We start from the raw sequence: 21399 nt of genomic DNA on the forward strand, positions 1-21399 counted from the left end.
TGTTTAGAAAGGATCATTGACATAAGTGAGTGTTAGACCCAGGGAATAAGGAAGTGACGGAAGGGAGTGGTATTTCTCACCTTCTGGGTTGGACAATGGGGTGAATGGCCGTGTCCTGCATAAAAAGCATAGTCTCATAGAGAGAGCTTTCAGATAAAAATTCTAGAACGGGGGACCTGCTCCTTGCCCAGTTATGTCATTGGTTTTCTGTGTGGATCTCTAGGGTTTTAACAAATAACTTTGTTGAGCATTTTACACTGTATAGGGTGCTCCCACATTAGTAGTTTAACTGCATGGAACTGCCATGTTTGCAGATAACCGTCTTATGAGAAAAGTGCCGCAGGTTTCTACTCCCCCTTTGCCTTCCCCTTGCTCCCTGTTCATTGCGTGGTGGGGCGGGGGGCGTTCTTTGTTGAGGGGCCGTCCTGTGCACTATGGGATGGTCTTTAACATCCCTGGCCTCCTCCCACTAGATGCTAATAGCACCCCTCCTGTTAACCCCAGCAGTGACAGCCAAAAATGTCCCCAGATATTGCCCAATGTCCCTTAGGGAAAAAGTCCCCTCCAGTTGAGAACCCCTGTTCTCAAGACTCAGAGAATCTCAGCAAAGGTGAAGTCACCCTCAGAACAGCGGGTAGAAATTTAATTCAAGATATGTCACTGTCATGCAGGGCAGCCTCGGGGGATCTCTGCTCCCGCTCCCCATACAAGAACGCAGGACATGGTGAGGCCAAAAAGGAACACCCACGGAGCCATAGGTAGGGGAGTCATACCACTATATTCTCTCTGGCGGCACTATACTCTCACTGGAGGCTGGATCCACACTGTCCGCAAACCGCCATCCACACTTGCCAGCCCAGCCGCCATCTTCTTGCTAGGCCCCATTCTTCTCTTCTCTCCTTCTCCTAGCATAGCCACAGCGGTTATATTAGTGGCCAATGGCTCACTAGTTACAGCTGACGGCCAACTAGCCACAGCTGATGGCCATGCAATCACAGTTGGCCATTTACTACCTGAGCCAGCACCTGTCTATGTGAGGCCGAGAGCCTGGAAACTACTCTCTGGGGCTCCGCCCCCACAGTCACTTTCTTATGCATGTTCCTTCACATTACTTCACGTGCTGCTTCGTCAGCTTAGATCTCTCACCGTCTGCAGCTGGCAGATCTGCTCTGTAACAAGGAGCACTGTGGGGACAGAGCCAGGAGTGCAGTTTCCAGGCTCTCGGCCTCACGTGGAAAGGTGCTGGCTCAGGTAGTAAATGGCCATCAGCTGTGATTGGATGGCCATCAGCTGTAACCAGTGAGCCATTGGCCACTGATATAACTGCTGTGGCTACGCTAGCAGAAAATGGGGGCTGGCAAGAAGACGGTGGCTGAGCTAGCAAGAGCGGATTGCAGTTAGGATGGCGGGTTCCGGACAGTGTGGCTCCTGCTTCCTGTGTCTCCAACCCAGCCGCCAGCGAGACTATAGTGGTATGACTCCCTTATCTATGGCTCCGTGGGTGTTCCTTTTTGGCCTCACCATATCCTGCGTTCTTGTGCGGGGAGGGGGACCAGAGACCCCACATGAGTCCCTGCATGACAAGCACTTTATGTTCAGCTGTATCTGTTTTGTGTCTAGTATGACATCATTTCATTTCCAGAAGTATATTGTTCATTTTTCTATTTGTTCGGTCACTTCTAGAGTCTCTTGTTCTTCAATCATGTGGTGTGATCACAAAATATAGTGAAAGTTTAAATAAAAAAATTTGTTACAGTAAAAGACACACTGCCATTGATCCCCCTCAAAATACTCCCCCTCGCTTCAAACACATGTATCCCATCGTTCTTACCACTTTCTGAAGCAGTTCTGGACGTCCTCTTTCCTGAGTGTCTTTATGTCATTGTCCATCATGACAACGCTCCGTGTTACACATCCCTTCTGGTGTGGCAATTTCTGTCAAATAAAAATATGACGGTGTGTCCTCATCCACCTTATTCGCCGGATCTGTCATGTGCAACTTCCGACTCTTTCCCAAAGTCAAAATGATTCAGGACATCGAGGCAGCCAGGACAGTGCGACTAAAGACACTCACGAAAGACGATTTCCAGAACTGCTTCAGAAAGTGGCAAGAACAATGGGATAAGTGTGTTCGAAGTGAGGGGGACTATTTTGAGGGGGATGAATGGCAATGTGACTTTTACTGTAATAAATTTTAAAAAATGTAAACATTCACTGTATTGTTTGATCACACCTTGTATTTTCATTTCTTTCATTCCCTTAAACACAGTGTTGCGTGATGAGTTTTTTATTCTCCGTCTGACAAGTCCAGGAGCCGAACTTCACATGTCTGAATCTGTGGCCAGTTGTCTTGTATCGGTGATACCCAGTGTCCTTGTGAACTGCATTTTCAGTAACTGGGAGCCCCGAACTGTATCCCAGGAATTCTCTGAAGCCTGGATTTCATGTGCATCTTTACTAGGAACCTGGTTTAAGAACAACTTGAGGCTCCTTGAAATTCTCAGCTCCAACTGTTGTTGTTGTTTTTGGATTGCACAGAGAGTGAGAGTGATCGAAGCCACAGCTTATGTAAGGGCTGCCTGGGCTCACGAATCCCAGGGCACACTTGTCACACCCCCTTAGTGCCAGAGTTGGGTCATGTCTGCAGGGGGTTATGGTAGCCCAGCCTCTCACTGAAGGCTCAGCCCTGCGAGGCGCCCACACACGGGTGGGTGGGCTCCTGTCCTCTGGGGCCCTGCCGGCTGTCAAAATGGAATCTCTGTGATGTAACCTGGACACCAACCTTGACTCCTCCTTCTCCTCTCTCACTGCATCCAGGTGTAACTGGTTTGTTGAACAAACCTGGCCTGTGATCAGATCAAAACACACCCTTCAGTATTTGTGGAGCAAACGACGGAAGGACGCTTGTGAATTTCTAGCTTTTCTTCCCACTGTCACATTTGTTTTAAGTTTTAAAACTTGATTAAGAAATTGGGATTTCCCATCCAAGGGACTGATCCAACTCAGACGTGTCCTCTTTGCCTGGCTTGAGTTCCCGTCGTCACACTGGCAGCCTGCAGGGTCCCTTTCATGGAGGAGAGGAGAGATAAGGCATAGAGAAATTTACTTGCGTTGCTCCCAAGTGCGCTGGCCCCCATCCCTGAGCCCAGCCTGACCCTTTCTCTCAGGGAGAACTGTCGTGTCCTCTTCCAAGGTTTTTGTGACTGAAAACTCCCGCCCCAGGCTGCAGCCCACTTACAAGACAGAGGGCCCTCGGTTTGGGGGTCACGTAGAATTCTTCTCTGGGCCTGGTGCTGCACACACATTTCTGCTCCCGACAGGGTTTCAGACACTTCCAGACTGGCCCCCGTCCTGCGTGGTCACTTCTGGTCTGTAGGAAACTGTCCTGTGTCCTGCCTGACACAGGCCCTGTGAATACAGGTCCGCTCAATGAGCAGCCCCTCTGGGCCTCCCTGAGAGACGTCCATCCTTGCTCTCTCCTCCAGATGCCAGACCTAAGCTGCCATGTCCCCAGCAGGTCACAGGTCTCGTGGTGGGGTTTAAAATAAGGGAGGCGACACCCGTTCCTAGGCCTTTGAGGGGAGGAGAGGGAAGGCTGCGACCGCATGCTCTGCTTCAGTCACCTTCCTGACAAAAGCATCCACTCCTGCAGTGTCCAGGACACTGTGTGTTCTCAGAGCCGGTGGAAGTCCCCCGCGTGGGGAACAGGCTCTCAGCATCTCCTTTGATTGACATAATCATTTGCCCTTGAAATTTTGAAATTTTATACCTCCTGTATCTGGAGCATTTGGTAGGAACTTTAACTTTTACTTTTTTATTAATCAGTCACGAAATCCTGTTCTAACTTCTCGGCAGCCTGGGACCCTGCCTGCTCAGAAAACATCTCCTTAACCCCAGGGGTCACCCCAAATGCCAGCTCCTCCTGCGCTTCTCCAGTTAGAATGGACTTCTTTCTTATCTCTGTTCACATAGCATTTTCTTATGTTTCTTCACATTTCATAAAACTGCATTGCGTTTGTCTGTCCACTCCCCCTCTCTGCCACACGACTGTGGACATGTGGAGGTCAGGAGCCATGTCACCTTTGTTTTGCGTTCCTGATGCCAAGCACAGTGCCAAGAGCTAGGAGGTGACCCATAGCCATTGGGTGGACTAAACTGAATGTGCACTGGTCATGCCGGGACTCTACACGCAGCAGCCATGGAGTTCAGTCACACACTTAGGTGCCTAAGTCAGAGAGAAACTGGAGATAACCAGGGGTCTATAGAACTCTGTGTCTTCTCTCCAAGCCCCTCCACCCACTCTGGGCACCAGCCTTTGTGAAGTTCACATTTTCTTCTCCAGTGTTTGGTAAGGATCATTTGGGCCCAGCTTCAAGTGGGTCCTGAGACCGACGCCAGATGTGGTGGCCTGGAGGGTTTCATTGTATAAGCACATGGAATGGTGGTAGGTGACTGCTAGGGATGTTGACATACCTCTGTTTTACCAGCGCAGACAAAGGCAAACAGATTTGTTCTAGCAAAGAAATGAATTACACAGTTGAAATATGAAAGCTTTTTTTCTTTTTTCTTTTGAGGTGTCCAAGTACAATAGAACAGTTTTGTTGTACAAATTTTGGAGAGTCATGAATGTCCCATAAGACGTCTCCTTTCCGGCTCTGTCACACCAGGTCAGGTGCTCTTGTTGTAAAATGCAGCCTGGATTTATGCCTGCTCCAAGCCTTTTGCCTTGAGCTGGCGTAACTGGCATATGGTACTCCTGGCCAGTAAGTTGGACCCACTCCCCGCAGTGAAGCTTGAAGGAGATGTGCCCTCCCTCATCCCTTGCTGGTGACCAGCCAGATGTCCAGTGTCTGTCAGAACAGCAACGTGGCACAGCCTGTGTGCTTAGAGCAGGGATGCCTGAGTGGTATGGGGTAATGGTTGGGTGAGGGTGGTGGACACAGGGTGGTAAGAAGCTGGTTCCCAAAGTCGGAATAATCGCCCTCCACCAGAACCCTCCAGGGAAACAGGAACCGGTTTTCACTGGCATAGTTTTACCTTAGACATTTGCGGTGGGAACACAAAACATGCCGGTGAACTCAAGTTCACCAAGCAAAGAGGTGGCAGCACCAGCCTCCTGACACCGAACTCGGTGCTTGTCACCACGGAGCATGCGGCATCCATGAATCCCCGAGAGCCATCTGGCGTCACCTGTGACCTGGGTGCAGCATGAACTCTTATTGGGGTCCCTCTTTACTCACTTCAGCAAAGATAGTCTATCACAGGTTATTATTTTTTTTATTGGGGAATATTGGGGTACAGTGTGTTTCTCCAGGGCCCATCAGCTCCAAGTTGCTGTCTTCAATCTAGTTGTGGAGGGTGCAGCTCACTGGCCCATGTGGGAATCGAACCTGCAACCCTGTTGTTCAGAGCTTGCACTCTAACCAACTGAGTCATCTGGCTGCTCCCCTATCACAGGTATTAATACAACTTTTGATCTAGCCAAGGGCATAGCATGACACATGGATTTTCAGTCTGAGCAACACCACATAACTGTTTCGGGACCTTTCAGCAGCTGGTGGCAGTATGCTAATGAGATCGGCTGACCCTATCTTAAACATAAACTCCACAGGTGGACATTGCACACGAGTGAAACAGGACAGGCTGCACAGAGCCCGCCTGCCTATCTGGGACTGCATTTGTAAAAAAAAAAAAAAATATTTCCCTTTCAGGCAAATCTCTTGCAGACCCACAGCCAGCCGCTGGCCTCTGAGAGTCCTGTCTCAGGACACTGTCTGTGCAGGCCCTGATAGGTCATCCCTTGGATAATTTTCTATATATGGAGTCGGAGGTCAAGGTGAACGGATGTGTCTTTGTTCTCCAACCATTGCCAAGGGCGGCTTCCCAGCTGGCTGCCGGCGTCCCGACCACGTGGGGCTAGTGACGGGTGGACTCCCCTATCGGGGCGCTGGGGCTGCAGGACCTGGAGCGAGGAAAGGGTCATGGGGCTGGATCGGGGAGAGGTGCAGAGTGCACGTATTCCCGATTTTGTTCCACCTTCTAGAAGTGTTTGCTCATCAGCAAAGTTTTGTTCGGCACAGAACAGCATTGTGCCAAAGTGAGTAAAAGGATGTTTTAGGGAAGGAAAACATAACGACACCTCCTAAAGTAGAAAAAAAGCCTAGTAGGCCACTGGAGGAAAACAGAGAACACGCGACCGGCGTAGCAGAGTCCCGGCACTACCGTCCCTGTGTGGTGCTGCGCAGCGCCCCGGCTTATTAGGCATGCTCCACGGCGGGCGCTGATTGGCTGGGTGCGGTGGGCGGAGCGGAGGCAAAGCGGGCCTCTCCGAGCGCGGACTACTCGGAGGGAGGGGGGAAGAGGAGGAGGAGGGGGAGGAGTGATGCCTGGAGCAGTGGAGCGGTGGGCGCTAATTGGTGGTAGTGGAGGAGAGGGAGAAGGTGGGCGTGGCTGGGCGTGGCGGCGGACGCCGATTGGCAGTAGTAGCCGGGGGCGGGGCGGGGCGGGGTTGCTTGGAGCTGGTTGCTCGGAGCGCCTGGAGCTGCGGGCGCTGATTGGTGGTAGTGGCGGCGGGTGGGGCGGGCCGGGGCGGGGCTGCCTGGTCCTCGCCGGGCGGCGGCAGCAGTAGGAGGTGGAGGAGGAGGGATCGCGGCCCCGACCGCGGTGGCCCGCTTGGCCTGCCCTTTGTGCCCGCAGCCTACGCCCCGCGCGGCTGGCCGCAGCGCCGCGCTCCCTGGCCACGCGCGCCAGCCCACGGACCTAACCTCCGCGCCTGGGATGCGCCGGGGATGCGCGTCCTCCGGCCCTGCGGCTGCTCCCGGCTGGGCGCGGGGTGATGGAGCTGAGCATGAAGAAGTTCACCGTGCGCAGGTTCTTCTCCGTGTACCTGCGCAAGAAATCGCGCTCCAAGAGCTCCAGTCTAAGTCGGCTCGAGGTAAATGCTTTTGCCTTCACGCACGCAGGTTCCCGGTCCCCGCCGCGGGTCCCGGGGCCGTCCGAGCCCTTCCCATTGTCACATGCACTGTGCCCGCAGACGCATGTCAGGGAGTGAAAGTTATTTGAGAGCTGGTCCCGGTTTCCTAACATCGAACGTTATCGTTGGGACTTACTAGTAATAACTGGACTGGTCCTCGGTTCTCCGCGGGGACTAAACTCTGCCCCTGCTGAATTTCTAACTAATTTTGTTCCACGGTCACAGCAGGATTTGGGTAGTCAGCTGGATGAGGAAGGCTAGGCGGCCGCTCAGGTTGGCACCTCAGAAGCCCCCTCTGCTGGACCCCCCAGCCCTGCCCTCTGCTCATGTTGATGGGGTTTGTGTTACAGTAGCCGGAGCCACACAAGTACTACTCCACGGGGCAGATCCTTCGAGTATTTCAATCGGTGTAGAATTAACGAAAAATGATGAAAAAAAATTGCAGCAACACAATCGACTCCAGCCCGTCTGAAAGGTGCTCATGCAATGCCCCTGCCGCTCTGTGTTTCGTAGGGATTCGTCCTGAAACCCAGGGAACCCTGAAAATCATGTCCTTTTCTCCTGTCCCTCGTCTTGTCATCTTCAGATTTCCAAAGTCATCTGTGGACAGTTGGTACTGTAATGTGTTTTCCTTCTTTCTTCAACAATCAAATCTTATCTTCATCCCAGTGTCCGAATTGTATTGTTGAAGCTACAGATGACAAAATGGTGAAATACATTCAAGTGAAAAAGATACATTGTGGCAGAGGGGGCGGGGGGGGGGGGGGCTTATGACACAACGGTAGGGATTTCCTTCAACGGTGCCCTTGGCTTTGCCACAAGGCGGGCACCTATGGAGGTTTCTGGCGTGTCTGTTTTAATGAAGTCAAATCAATTGGAACAATGCCACATTTTTCATCTTGGTGTTCTTTGTTGCAGCTGCCATGATATGAGCTACAGGCATGGATTCTGTAATTAAGAGATCTTAAAGCAAAGCTCAGCAATAGACATGAAAGCAACAGGGAATTACTTATTTAAAAAGTTTCTGTTATGGTATCAGTAAATCAGAATTTAAAGTACTGGAAAGGGTCTTTGTGGCTGGTTTCTGACGGTAAAATGTCTTTTCAAACAAATGCAACTATTAATCAAATAATGGAGGAGGGCTTGCTTTAAACCTCAGGCTGACAGAAATTAAACCTAAGTTCATTGAAGTAAGTCATTTTTCCTGCGTCTTATGCACTTTCAAAAGCTAAAGTTGACAAGAACAGAAACTCAGAACAGTATTTACCTTTATACCTGATAAGTTTTTAGTCATCAAAACACCAGGTTTATTATTATACAGCTCCTCGTCACTTTCCATTTATTGTTCTTTCCAAGGGGAGGCACACGTGTGACCCAGCTCCTGGCATGTTCAGGAAGGCACCGGGCGAACCCATGGGGGGGGTGGGGGAGGATACACTCCCCCCCATCCTCCCCCCCACCCCCATGTTACGGTTCAAAAAGGAGAACTGGGTTGTGGAAGTGCCTCAGAAAATATAATGGGAGCCAAGAGTGGGAGGGGAGAGAAATGAGATTTTTTCATTGTGAAAACTAAGTATCTAAAAACCATTAGTAAACCATCAGATACGCAGAAGGTCAAATTGTCTAGAAAGAAATGCAGTCTGTGGGTACGTAATCAGTGAGCACTCCATCTGACCCAGAGGCGGTGCTGGGTGCTGGGTGAAGCCCTAATAAAGATGAGCATCACTGGCCCATGCTCTGATCACTGCACGTGTCCTTGCCAGCTTCTGTTGGTTGGTACTTGTGAAAATCTGGGCAGGCATGTTTTACTATCCTCATTCTATTCTAGGCGGAAAAGCCCTGAGAAATGGAGGGTCTTGCTGGAAGCTTACCAACCAATTTATTCTGCACGTGTTTATGGAGAACCTGCTGTGGGTTCAGCCCTTTTCTGGGCATTGTAGCTCCAAAAAAATACAAGACTCAGAATGCCTGGAGTCGTTGTGTCCCAACCTGTGGGGTCTGACCCTGTGCCTCAGTCCAGTAAATTCCATATCCCTGCCCAGCTGCCTCCCCATCTTTTTCCACAGAAGCCTGCCTATTCGTTTGTATATTCACAGCAGATTATAGCCTAAGAATCACCTGTCAAAAAAAATGTCAAATTTAGGAGGGAAGGTCTGTCAATAGTTTGAAGGTGAGAAATAGGACATACGGAGCACTTAACAAAGATGTGTAATTCCTCTGTTTGGACTAATAAAAAAGAAAACACATTCTGTTTAAAAAAAAAAAGGTTTTATTGTTTCTGTGAAATTTATATTTTAAAATATACACGGAGACTTTCAAAAATGTTATTTGAAATTCAAAATCTAGTGACACAAACAGGAAAGTAACAGTAGTTACTGTAAGTTTAAAATAGTATCATTTTATTAAAAAGACTTTCACAGAGAGATTTATGTTTTCATACTTGAGTTTAAAAGTAACTGTACATCAAGAACCCAACATTTGGTAAACTCTAACCACCAGAGAAGGCAGGTTACTTAATCAGATTTGGGAACTGTTTATGAATTACAGCTTAAATATTTTTGTGGTGTATCAGCATTGCAGCAGGTGAGATGGCTACATAATTGACTCTGGCAAGAATGGTCTCAGGCTTTCTAAAGGGAATCGGATGCCTTGCATACACTGCCATGTACACACCCCGGAAAAGTGTCCAGGTTCAGGGGCTGCTAGACTCTCACCCACAGGAAAGCTGTGGTTTCAGGTCATTGCCAACACTGGCTAAGAACCAGCCCCTAGCTGGAAGGTGTAACCATTGCCTCACTCGTCAGTCCATTTCACACATGAGAAAACGGGGTCTGGGGAAGCAGAATGACTTGCTTATTATGCTCCTACTCCTAAAATATTTTAAAGGAAGTTTTTAATGTAAGAGCAAATGCTATCTATTTTTAATTTTAGCCATTTCGGTCGTGTGGGTATTGGAGTTTACCATGTATTAGACGAGACAGGAAGGAGGGCTACTGTCATTTTAAAAAAGAAATCACTCTCTGAGGTATTTTGGAATATGCTCCACAACCTAAAATTATGCTAGAGAGCCTTTTCTGGAAGTTAGAAAGTTCTGGCAGATTTGGGCTTTGCATCAGGTGCACTTGAATTGGATTCTCAGCTCTACCTTTCTCGAGCAGGGCGGTTTCTTAAACTCTGTGAGCCTCCTTTTCCTCCCCTGTGGAATGGGGTGATAATAGTCCCCACGTCATAGGATCGACAGGACAGTTATGAGCTACCATATGTAAAGACTTAACATGGAGTCTGGATGATAAAAACGCTAGTCAATCATTGTTAGCTGTGGATATTGGTAAAGCACGTCCCGGGATGTCAGTGTTCCTCTTCCGTAGCCTGCACGTCGCCCGTGAGTCAGCTGTCCTGATCTGCGAACGCATCGCCATGCAGGTGCTCTCGCCGTGGCAGCATGAGCTAAGGCGGCTTCGAGAGCCAGGAAATGCCAGCACCAGTGTCCCAACTTAGCAGATCTTCCAGAAGGAATCCTCCCCCACCTCACCTTCAGGACTCCGGGAAAGCCACCAAAGACCGGACCTGCAAGATTCCAAGCCTGGCTGGGGGGCTGGGGAGAGTTGAGAGAGGTGGCTAGGAGGGTTTATAGGTTTTCAATGAATGAAAAGTGATATGATTTACTCAGGGTACAATTTATCTACCAATTTCCTACAGATATCAATACCCAAAGTACTTCATTTGGGGAATGGTTATTTAGTTTGGGGATAGCAAGGTCGGGCTTGGTTCTCTTCCATTACCTATTATTTCACCTGTTGTTGACATTTTTACTGAAAGATGATTGGGGGCGTGTAAGAAGAACAAAATGGAAGTTTTTACATGGGATATTGATCGTGGTAAACTGTTAGTGGAAGAAGAATTTCATTTATTTCTATATGTGCTCATTTGTTGCACACTCAGAAAAATGAGCATATCCCACATGTGTTGTGCTGAGCGATTGGAGTGGAAGGGCGGGAGCCTTGCCCTCAATGAACTTAACATCTAGCGAGAGAGGCCAAAACGGAAATGCAAGACTGCTTTGTAGGGTGAAATCCTGAGACGTCTCTGCCATCACTGGAGTAGCATCATGGTGTCAATTGTCAAGTCTTTTTTATCTCTCGTGGTTGCAGATAACCAAATGCTATCTGTATGTACATATGAATGTATTTTAACTGCTTCCCCCTTCTTAAGAGAAACATGGTGTCCTACTAAAATAAAGGGACTCTTAGCAAATATTGTGAGCAGTGCTGGCTCCAGTCATGGAAAAAAAGGCTTCCTGGAAAGTTAAACATTAAGGCTTTTTCTTGGTGTTTGATAGGTAAAGCTCTTCTTCTGGATGTTGGGTGCTTTCCAGGAAAACCATTTCTAATTAAAATAATTTTCAGGTACTTTCAATACATGCACCCAAAGGAATTCTATGTTAATCTTGATTTTTATTGGACTTTAGGGCAACAGGACCAAAAAAAATCAGAGAGGACCACAATAAATGGTGCATATTAGTGACTATTTAATTTGTGTATCACCATTTTAAAGACCCTAAATCACATTCCTTATTTGTGGTCACTGTTTCTGTGGTACGCCTTATCTTTGCAAGTTCGTTACATACTTTCTCTCCTTACATCCAAGTAAACGTCCCAGAGTATTGCTGCTTATTCAAATATATGTGAGAAGACTGCCAAAAATACTGAGATTTCAGCCCTTCTTCTTTCTTCATCCCCTCTACCCATTCTTTCAGTAACCCCGTGTGCCGTCTCCTCTAGCACACGCCTCGATGCAACAGTGACTATGTGGTTGTATGTTTCATGCCTTCAGAAGCAGAGACTGACATGAAAGCTCAGTTAGTGAGGAAGCGGAGTGTTTCTGCACTTCCTCTGACTTACTGATTCCCCGGGATTTCACGCTGTCTTGCATGCTGGGGGTGGGTGGGGGCAGTGTCTTAGCTGTGGCAAATTAATAATGGGAGATGGACATCTGCACTCCCTGAGACAGGGAGGGGTGGGGACAGGGGCCCTGGTGCTTGAGCAGACAGATGAAGAACGGGGCACAGCAGCGGTGTGGTGTGGGTCGCTCAGTGCATTTGGGGCTGGGCTGCAGTGGGATGTGCCCCTTTGAAATGTGGGGAGACCGAAGATGAGTTCGTTCTGTCTGGAGAGGAGGGCTGCCCGCTGCTTAGCCAGAAATACTTCTCCCAGGCTCTGTGCTTGTTTATAAGCAAAGCTAGCCCAGCACAAACAGCGTTCTCTAGAATGCTCTCCTTTTACTCCTGAGGACACTGGCTTATGTTGCGTTGCATTTCCCCACTGCTGTGATTGTATGTTTGCTAATACATTTACACCGGTAAAAGCTATTACATTACACTCAAGTGGAATGACCAACAAATAGTCTTAAGCTACAGTGTGACTTTAATGAAGCAAATGGCTCAGACACAAATCTATTCGGTGTACAGTCTGGTTCATCGTATAGAATGTGCAGCTGTGTCAGAAGCCTTTGCTGCTGACGTGTTGGCTGAGGCGACGTCATGGAGTGCAGCTATAATTAAGTGTGAGGACCTGCACACCAGGGCACACAGGGTGACTGTGCGGGAGCCATACTGCTGTGATTTGTCACGAAGCAAGAGCAGGGCTTGGCACCGCCGGGATGTGCACTGAGGAAGACTGTCCTCCAGCAGCTTTACTCAGCGTCACCTGACCCCTTCTCCACCAGGCCCTGACCTTGAGCTTCTCTGTGGTCCTTGCAGGACATGCAGCACCCAGTTTTAGCAAGAATCCTGCTGAGTCGGTTCAGAGAGGACCCCCACCCTCCACGTCTGATCACATTCCTCATCCCCACCATCCCCTGGGTGATGTCTGGTGACCCTGACCTTCCTTCCACAAGAACCCTGGTCGGTCACTTTGGGAGGAATCAGCGGGCCCTCTTAGTACATTTCCATCACTGACCACCCCCCACACACACACTCCCTGGCCCATAACTCCCCACGCTTCCTCCTTACGTTGGCTCAAGCCCTCCCCCACCTTAGTGGTCCCTTGAAAAAAAGCTTCTTACGTCCCCAGCCAGCATCAGAACAGCACATATTTTGTGGGTCATTTGCATGTGTTGGTTGAGACCATTAAAGGGCATCCAGGACCAGCACTGAGCAGAGAGCCCTGCTTGATCACAACCACAGGTACTCGGCAGCCACTTCTTGTCCACAGGGTTCATTTGCAAAAGTCCCCACGACCCACAGGCTGTGTTCCTGTCCCCCACCCCCACGGAGCTCCCTGCGTTGGACATGCCCGAGCTTGCTGACCGCCCGTCCTGGTCCCTCATGTTCCCTCGTCCTGCCTGGCATCGGCCTCAGAGGCCACTTCATCCTTCTGTCTCCTCAGCTACAAATCCGGGATGACCACATAATGCTGACCTCAAGTGACCGGATGCTACAAACGCGGCCTGTGCCTTGTCAGGGAAGAGTTTGCACTTCACCTTCTGTGGCGTTACACCAAGCTGGCTTTGCTTGGACCCTGTCTGTGGGGTTTTGCACTATATTGTGTGGGGGGGAACGGGGCAGGGGGAGGTCTTCCTCTTGATAGCCTCCTCTTCCTCACCTTCTGAGGACACATCTGTTTCTAATTAGTATTATCACCACGAAGCCAGCTTTTCCTAGGTTGTAACTCTGTTAAGTTTCCCGAGAGTGAAGATTTGATCTACACTGCTGCCATTTTAAACATAATTCAGGGAGATAGTGGCTCTTGTGAAGCAGAGAATGGGGTTCCTGCTGTTCCTGGGGTCAGCCCCCTAGCTCATTGTGGGAGGGGTGAGGAGCTGGCAGAAAGTATCTGGCTTCTTACAGAAAAGAATTGGTTTTTTCTTTTGGCTATCCTGCTGTCCTGTGTGAAATGCGTAAGTTTCTGAAACATGAATCGGAGGATGGACGTTTAGGTTGTTGGCTGCACGTTTCCTCCAGTGGCCAAAGAAAAGGTTCTAAATAAGATTGACAAACTAAGAAAAACAGGCTTCCCTGGATCGATTCTTCTGCCCCGTTTCCCAGCCTTGGCATTGTCAGCTGGACACTAACCAGAACTCGAGGCTGGGACCTGCCTTGGCGTGTCTGTGCGGTCAGCGTGAGCTGTGACATGCTTTGTGGTGTGACATCCCGGCCACACCATCCTGCCCAAGACCCACAGACTCACAGTGTTTACTCATTAAAATGTGTGGCCGAATTTTTCAGGGAAAAGGATGGGGGACTTGCCTTCGAAAGACTTATTTTGGAATGGTTTGGTAGAAATGCTCTAGTGCCTACTTAAAAAATTGCTCATTCGTTGACGGTCCCAATTTGATCATTTCCTGACCCAGGATAATTGCAAACTCTCTAGAACTAAGGTTAGACACAATATTAATAGCCACATGTATTTTTACATCCAAAGTATAGTGTGGACAGTCTCTTTCTAAGGATGTAAAAACCCAGAAATGTGAGTAACCCCAGAGGAGGGGAGAGATGCCTTAGACTGTTTGTGTGACAGGAGATGGCACGGGGCTGGAAAAGCAGAGGCCCAGCCGGCAGAGGTTGCAGGGGCCCCTGGAAGTGTGCCCACCCTGCAGCACCCACCAGGCATCCCGTTTGCACGGCTGTCAGTGAAACGCTGGAGATGCTGGTGCATCACATCCCATGGCCCACGTGGCTGACGTGCGAGGTGCCACCAGAGACACTCTCGTTCTGTGACTTGCCATAGTGACTCTGGTTGACTTTGAAGATACAGTAAGGACAGGAAACCAGGCAAACAAAGCAGAACAGACATTATTTTTAGAGCATGGTGGGCTCCTTGCATTCACTTGGTTTGTGGTCTCGTGGGGGAGCAGGGAAGATGGGCGCTGGAATAAAGGAGCAATTCTAGCGAGTGGCCTTCATCCCGGAGAACCCGGGAACCGCATGGGGTGAGCAGGACTCCTGTATTTATAGACCTCAGCAAAGAGAGAAGGCATGAAAGTTGATGTGTGACTCAGTCAAGACTTTGTAGGGTGCACCCCAACTGAGAAGTGAACACAGATGTCCGGCCGGCCCGCTATGTGGGCGCTGAGAGGCCGAGCTCCCCAACACGCTCAGGGGGCACTGCAGTGGGTGTAAGTATTCAGGCCTTTGGCTTAAATCCCCACCAGCATGTCTTCCTGTTTCCTGTGACACCCTGTGTGTTGCTGAGCTTGGTGACTCCCCTGACCCCCGGTAGGGGGTAGAACTCCAGTGATCGATTTAAGGAAGTGACAGTGACTTGTTACAATAAACGGGCTGTAGTCATTCTCTATGTGGGTGAGGGATGGAGAAGAGGTGTGTGTTTGAGACGCCATCCCGACCCTGACAGAACCTACGCTTAATAGGGTGATGGACCTTTGTCCAAACCGTCATGGGAGGTCAGGAGCGGCCCTGTGTTTCCGTGTTAACATCTCCACCTCCCACCCAGCTGCGCCAGCTAAACAGCACCTCTCACCACCTATGAGATGGCTCTTCTGTCATCACTCCTTAGCCTGCACCCCAGCCTGGTCCATCTGTGGACCCTCCCTCGTGTCACTTTCTACCCCACGAGTCCTCCCTCCCCTGACCGTCTGTCCTTCGGGGCTGTTATCAGCCCATGGCCCTGCACCCTGCTCTCTGTCCACACCCAGCCCACCTTGCTCTGAGCTCATCTGCCGGTTGGGTTCAGAGTCATCTCTTTCTTTGGAGGACTCCAGCCCTTGAGCTCTCGGATTTGGACGGGAGGATCTGTGGGACGCGGGGAGGGTAAATGTCCTTTGCTGAATGGCCGAGGCTGGAGTGCAGTGCGCTGGCCCTGAGTCCAGCCTATTGGGTGGTTCGTGTCCAAAATCGCATCTAAGGGGAGGGTAGTGTGTTGGACGGAGAGACGACCGGAAGAGTTCTCCCCTGTGTTGTGGGCTCGGCACGCATTCCTGTGATGTTCTGGCGTTTCGGAGAGTTCTCTGCATCACGTGTCCTTCTGCAGGCCAGGCCAGGGCTCGGGAGCTCCATGCTCCCTCTGCTGTTGGGGCAGAATATGCCGGGCCTCCCTCCGTCCTCCCACCAGTGTCATCTGTGCGGACCCGACGACTCCTCCGTGCTAGTTCAGGACTTGGTCGTCACACGTGCGTTTGTACAAAACCTTCCTGAACCATCGTGTGGCAGGTCTGGGCCACATCAGGCTGGACTCCGGTGGCTCCATGTCCAGGTACAGCCAGGACTGACTGTCAAGACCATTCCCACACTCTGTCCTACATGGCCGTTCTCTGTGAAGTGCGTGTCTCTGGGTCCTTGGAGGTCCCTTAGACACTTCTGTCTCAGGTCTTAACTGACTACTCACCAGGTGCCTGGAAATGATCTGTAGGACGTAGGTCTAGGGGTTGAAATGTAGGAAACACGGTTGTGACCTGAGACCAGTGGGGGGATCAAAACCACTGCATGTGTGAAATCAGTAAGAAGCCATTAGCACCGCATGTCAACTTTAGCTATTCCTGGCACTAGGCAGTTTACAAACCCTAAGTCTACTGTTCGGTGATCCAAACGTCCCATGGAAATGGCATCTAACCTACACTCACAACACAGCAGGCAGGCGAGTGCCATCTCACAGTAAGGATTGTGGGCAGAAACAAAGCAAATCATTTTTATCACTTAAAAATTCTAAAGCTGTAAAATATCTTAAAAGGTGGAGAAACTCTCAACATTTTCAAAGTAAATTCAGAAATTTCAAAGTGTATTCCCGCTAGCAATTTTTAATAACTGGTACACACGACAAGTCAATAAGGGTTTTTGTTTGTAAAGCTGGTGCTTACGGAAGAATAGGTTTGATTCCAGGAAGATGGACGGCTCTGGTGACATCCCTGAAGGCAGTTTCTAATCAAATTTAAAAGCTTTTGAACTGCTAAGGCTGATTTTTTGGCAATAAACAATGTCAGTTTCAAGCTTATAAGCCCAGGGCTGCTTTCCGTGAGGTGGTACCTCCCCACAGGAGGGCGGGCTCTGTCCAGGATTCCCTCCAGGAGTGTGGCACGGGCCTCCAGGCTCAGCTCTTCCTTGGGTCCTCATTTTGTTCCCCCTCTTAATTGTGGGCACCCTCCCTCAGTATCTAATCTGCAGCCTCCCTCCACCCTTCCCAGCCCCAGGCATTTTACTGTCACTGCTCCCCTTCAAACCCAGATCACACTTTATGGGCAAGAACTTTCTGTTCTTCATGGTTTAGGCAGGAAAGTGACGGCTACTCTCAGGTTCCAGGTCAGCAGTCCATCCCGACATGACGTGAAATCCTACCCTCACCTGCATCCAGGACTCCCCTCGGTGAAAAGGAAAAAGCCCCCATATCTGGCATCTTCCCAAGCCAGCCCTCATCCCAGTCTGCTCTCTGCTCCTCTGCCTCTTTCCTTCTGCCAGGCCTGGCCCATGCGCTCGGGACGCCAACAGTGCCGCGAGAGCCCGCAAGTATGGGGCCGTGTTCTCTACGGCAAAGCCGACGGGCGTAGTGTCCACACCCGTGGAGTCCACATGCTTGTTTCCTAGTCGGGTGAGTCCACTGAGAGGAAACGTCCATTTAGGTGCTAATGAACAAGGCTGGCGTGTCCTGCTGGGATTCCTGTGGCAGGGAATAAAGTAAAAAGACCCCACGAAGCCCCCACATCCAGGCCCTGAGCGCCCGAGGACCCAGCCCAGTGTCCACATGATGGACTCTCTGGGCTCTAGTGCGGGCACACGGCACCTGGGGGGCTGGACACTGTGAAGGTCAGCACACCTGGCGAAAGGCACGCAGCAGATTGGGTTAAATTAAGGATCTGAGATGGTCCTGGAGTGTCCGCCCTAAATGTAATCACAGGTGTCCTTCCAGGAGGGGGGCTGAGGGAGGCGTGACATCAGAAGGAGCGGGGGTGTGACGGCAGAAGTAGACTGGTGATGGAGGAAAGGGACACGAACCAGGAAAGGCCAGGACCGGATTCTCCCGGAGCCTCCAGAAGGCACCGCTCCGTCCACACCAGTGACATGGATTTCAGGCGTCTGGCCTCTGGAAGCACAAGAGAAAAACGTGCGCTGTTTCAAGCTACTAGGTCTGTGGTGATTTGTCACAGCAGCAGAAGGGAACTGACGTAACAGATCAGTCTAGTTCGAGGGAAGATTCCAGTTTTTGGGAGAGGAAGAGTGAGGCGGTGAGCGCTCACCTCCCCTCTCCAGTCTCGGGGGATGGGGCAGGTCAGGAAACAGTGGCAGGAGCAATCGACGCTGAGCATGTATGTGGGGGCATCCCGGGGTGTCGGGAGGTGCAGGGCTCCCCTGCAGGGGCTCCAGGAGCGTGGCCAATGCCGGACCCCACCACTCGCCTTCTCTGTGCATCCTAGGAGTGGTGCCTGGCATTCTACCCCCGTCGTCACAGGAGGCTCCTGTGTCGTGCACACAATATTGGTGGGTCACTCACCAGCAGGGTGAAGTACCTGTTTCCGCGAGCTTTTATTCTAGTGGGGAGGAAGGAAAAGCCAGGTTTACACAGAAAAATGCACCAACTTCAAGTAGCGACACATGTTGGTGAGAAAATCCCTGCAGAGTGAGTGGGGGACTCCGGGGGTGGGGGGCAGCGGAGAACAAGTTTTGATAAGGAGGCCCAGGAAAATGTCTTGGGTCATTTAGCAGAGCTGAGTGAAATGGGGAGCAGCACGTGTTTCTGAGTGTTTCCGAAGGAGAAGCACGTGTGTGGGTCCTGAGGTGGGACCCTAGTAGGTCTGTCCCCAGAGCAGGAAGGAGGCGTGAGGAGGAGGAGATGGAGAGGAGGGGTGGGATGAGGGCGCAGGACCCAGAAACACGAGGCCAGAGCGTGGGAGGGATGGGCTGCAGTGCACCGTTCATGGAGACCCTGAGGGTGTCACGCCAGGGCGTGGTAGCAGGTCTGGCTTGGCACGCCCTCTGGATGGGGTGTGGGAGCTGGACACCAGGTGGCAGAAGGAGCAGGAGAAGTTGCCACTTGACGGGCGTGGTAGGTCTTGCGGCTGTTCTGAACCCAGACCACCCGGCATACGCGAGGGAGGAATCGCATGACTCCAGGCCTTGGCCAGAGCTGCCGGTGGAGGTGTCATCTGAGTGGGAAGACCTGCGGGTGTGGGGGTGGGAAGCACATCGGGACTCCCTGTGTAGGTGCGGCTTCCAGATGCCTTCAGACAGCGATTTGCTTAGCAAATTAAGGCAGTAGACAAAATTGTTTTTGAAAAGCTCCATCCTTCCCCTTACACTGCCGTCTGTTTACAACACCGAGTCCAGCTTCTCGGAGCACTGCTGCGGGTCCTGCGTGCCAGCCTGGGACTCGCCGCAACTCAGTGAGGTTGGTAAGTCGTGCGTCGGGAGCATTAGTACAAAGTCGCAAATGCAGCGCAAAGTGAGGCGCTCCAGGCCGAGCGGCCACGTTCCAGGGCTGGAACTGCTCCTGACTGTGAGGTCGAACTTCCCCTCTGACTTAGACAATTCAGACACGATGCTTTTCACCAAAGGCTTGTAATTCAAGGAAAGGTCCTGAAAATGGAATACAAACGGACGGCTCCATTCCTCTGGCTAAGCCGCCTTTGTGCGTCCTGGGCACACCCAACAACTTACTTTTAAGAAGAAATACTTAATGGGTGGGAGTGAAGGCGAGAGAAGAGAGGGAAGCAAAGGGAAGGGAAGGGTGCCGTCCGCAGGAGCCCAAGGAAGTAGCACAGGGAGAGAGAAAGATGCATAAAAAAGGTGCGAGACGACACTGAGATCTGGTCTGACCTCTTAGGAAGAGCGTCAGATGGGGAGACGTCAGCACCTGAACAGGCCTCCGGCACCGCAGTGGGTGGGGTGACACCTGTGGGCTCCGAGCACTGTCTTCCTGACCCTCAGTAGAGTCACGGGATTAGCCCAGTGGCCAGGAGAGGGGCAGCGGCATCCAGCACGGTGTCCTCCTCGCCTGCGTGTAGCTGAGGCATCGAGAACTCCAGGACGCCAGCCGCAAGTGAATTCAGTGTCCACGTGTGGGTAGGGGACCCCGCAGTGCGTGAAATCTCCTACAGCACAGCTGAAACATCCCTCTCATTGGATTAAGTGGGGCCACGGATGCTGTGTCCCTTTCCTCTCTGCATTGCTTTCTCATAGTAACCTTCAGCCTAAAATCTAGACTGTAAATAATTTCAAGAGGGATTCAAAACAAGACAGAAATGGGGACGGGATCTAGAAAAGGTCTTTTATTTATTATACTTGGCTTCCCACTTCTCAAAATTATCCTGAGTTACAACTTTATATAATAAATGGTTATGCATGTATTCATTTTATAGAATATATTTTCTAAATAAAATTAAGCTTTTGATAATTCAGAATATGCTCTATGATGTTTCAATGTTCTTAGGTCATTGATATAAATTCAGACACTGCCATCCACAACCATAGCTTTAACTATAGCATATCATAAAAATGATGTGATATCTAATCCAGCTGCCGAGCAGCCCAGCGGTCCTTCCTGTAATAACACTGCAAGTAAATTTAAATCAAAATGTTTCCATTCGTCTCATACACTGGGACCCCGCTTTCAAACGTCTTGTGCAGAACTGCAGTATATGAAATAGATTTTGACAAAGAGCCACTCTGGTTGCATGGGATGTGGGGGGTCTTGATGTCCCTGTGGCTTCCGCCTGGTCCCTCTGAGGGACTGAGACCAGGCCACAGAACTCCAGGGTCCCAGAGAACCCCAGTTTGAAAACCACCAGCCTAGACAAGCGTTTTTCATCTTTATCATCTCCTGCCACTGTCCCACCCTGAGGAAACAAAGCCCCCCGCTGTGTCCTGCCTGACAGTTTTCCACATGTCCCCAGCCATCTGGTTGAATTTGGGCTGATCCCATTATGCACCCTGGAAGTAAATCTGATCTTAAATTGTTTAGTTATTTGTGTTTCGTTCATTTTTCTATTTCATGAAAGTTCTATTATAAAAAGATATCCTGCGCTTCCCGATTGTTTGGATTTGACTTTGTGCGTGAATGTCTATCAACTGTGGGAGAGATGGAATAAAGCCGTGACAGCCCTTTACCCACATCTAAAATGTTGCCTTATCTGCGTGGCGTCCAGGGGCTTTGCTCTAATCCGTCTAGATCCAAACAGTAGTCAAAATGTTAGGTTCTCCCTGAGACTCAAAAGTCACTCCTGATTTTTCCTCCCTCATGGACAAAACAATCCCGAATCTATAACTGGAAATTCTTCGATGGGATTTTTTTCTTCCACATACCCATAGGTGGTTAAATCCGATGTGAGAATTTTGAGACAAGCGTTTTATTTTTGTAGCGCCAAATTGGGTTAAGTTTCTGTGGATATAGAGATACCGGTTGCCACCACACAAGTAAAGGTACCCAACTTCTAAATGTACGTGGCTGTTTATACAGTTTTAGGGGAGCAGTGGTTGTCCATTTCTG

The 21399-nt window shown here is 50.3% G+C and overlaps 1 protein-coding gene across 6 annotated transcripts in view; it reads left to right on the forward strand.

The window, feature by feature from the left end:
- The window catches only part of RPS6KA2 (ribosomal protein S6 kinase A2), a 299783-nt gene that overhangs the window by 148877 nt on the left and 129507 nt on the right, over positions 1-21399 (forward strand). The window contains exon 1 of one of the 6 annotated variants that reach the window (XM_074333815.2): positions 6621-6934. The exons of the other annotated variants lie outside the window; for them this stretch is intronic. Within the exon in view, the coding sequence (XP_074189916.1) occupies positions 6836-6934 (99 nt within the window). The 5' untranslated portion in view covers positions 6621-6835. Of the gene's footprint in view, positions 1-6620; positions 6935-21399 lie in introns of those variants that run through there. 6 annotated transcript variants of the gene reach the window in all.

Source organism: Rhinolophus sinicus, chromosome 2, assembly GCF_057876585.1.
Source record: "Rhinolophus sinicus isolate RSI-liver-muscle chromosome 2, RSI-T2T, whole genome shotgun sequence".
Classification (NCBI taxonomy): domain Eukaryota; kingdom Metazoa; phylum Chordata; class Mammalia; order Chiroptera; family Rhinolophidae; genus Rhinolophus; species Rhinolophus sinicus.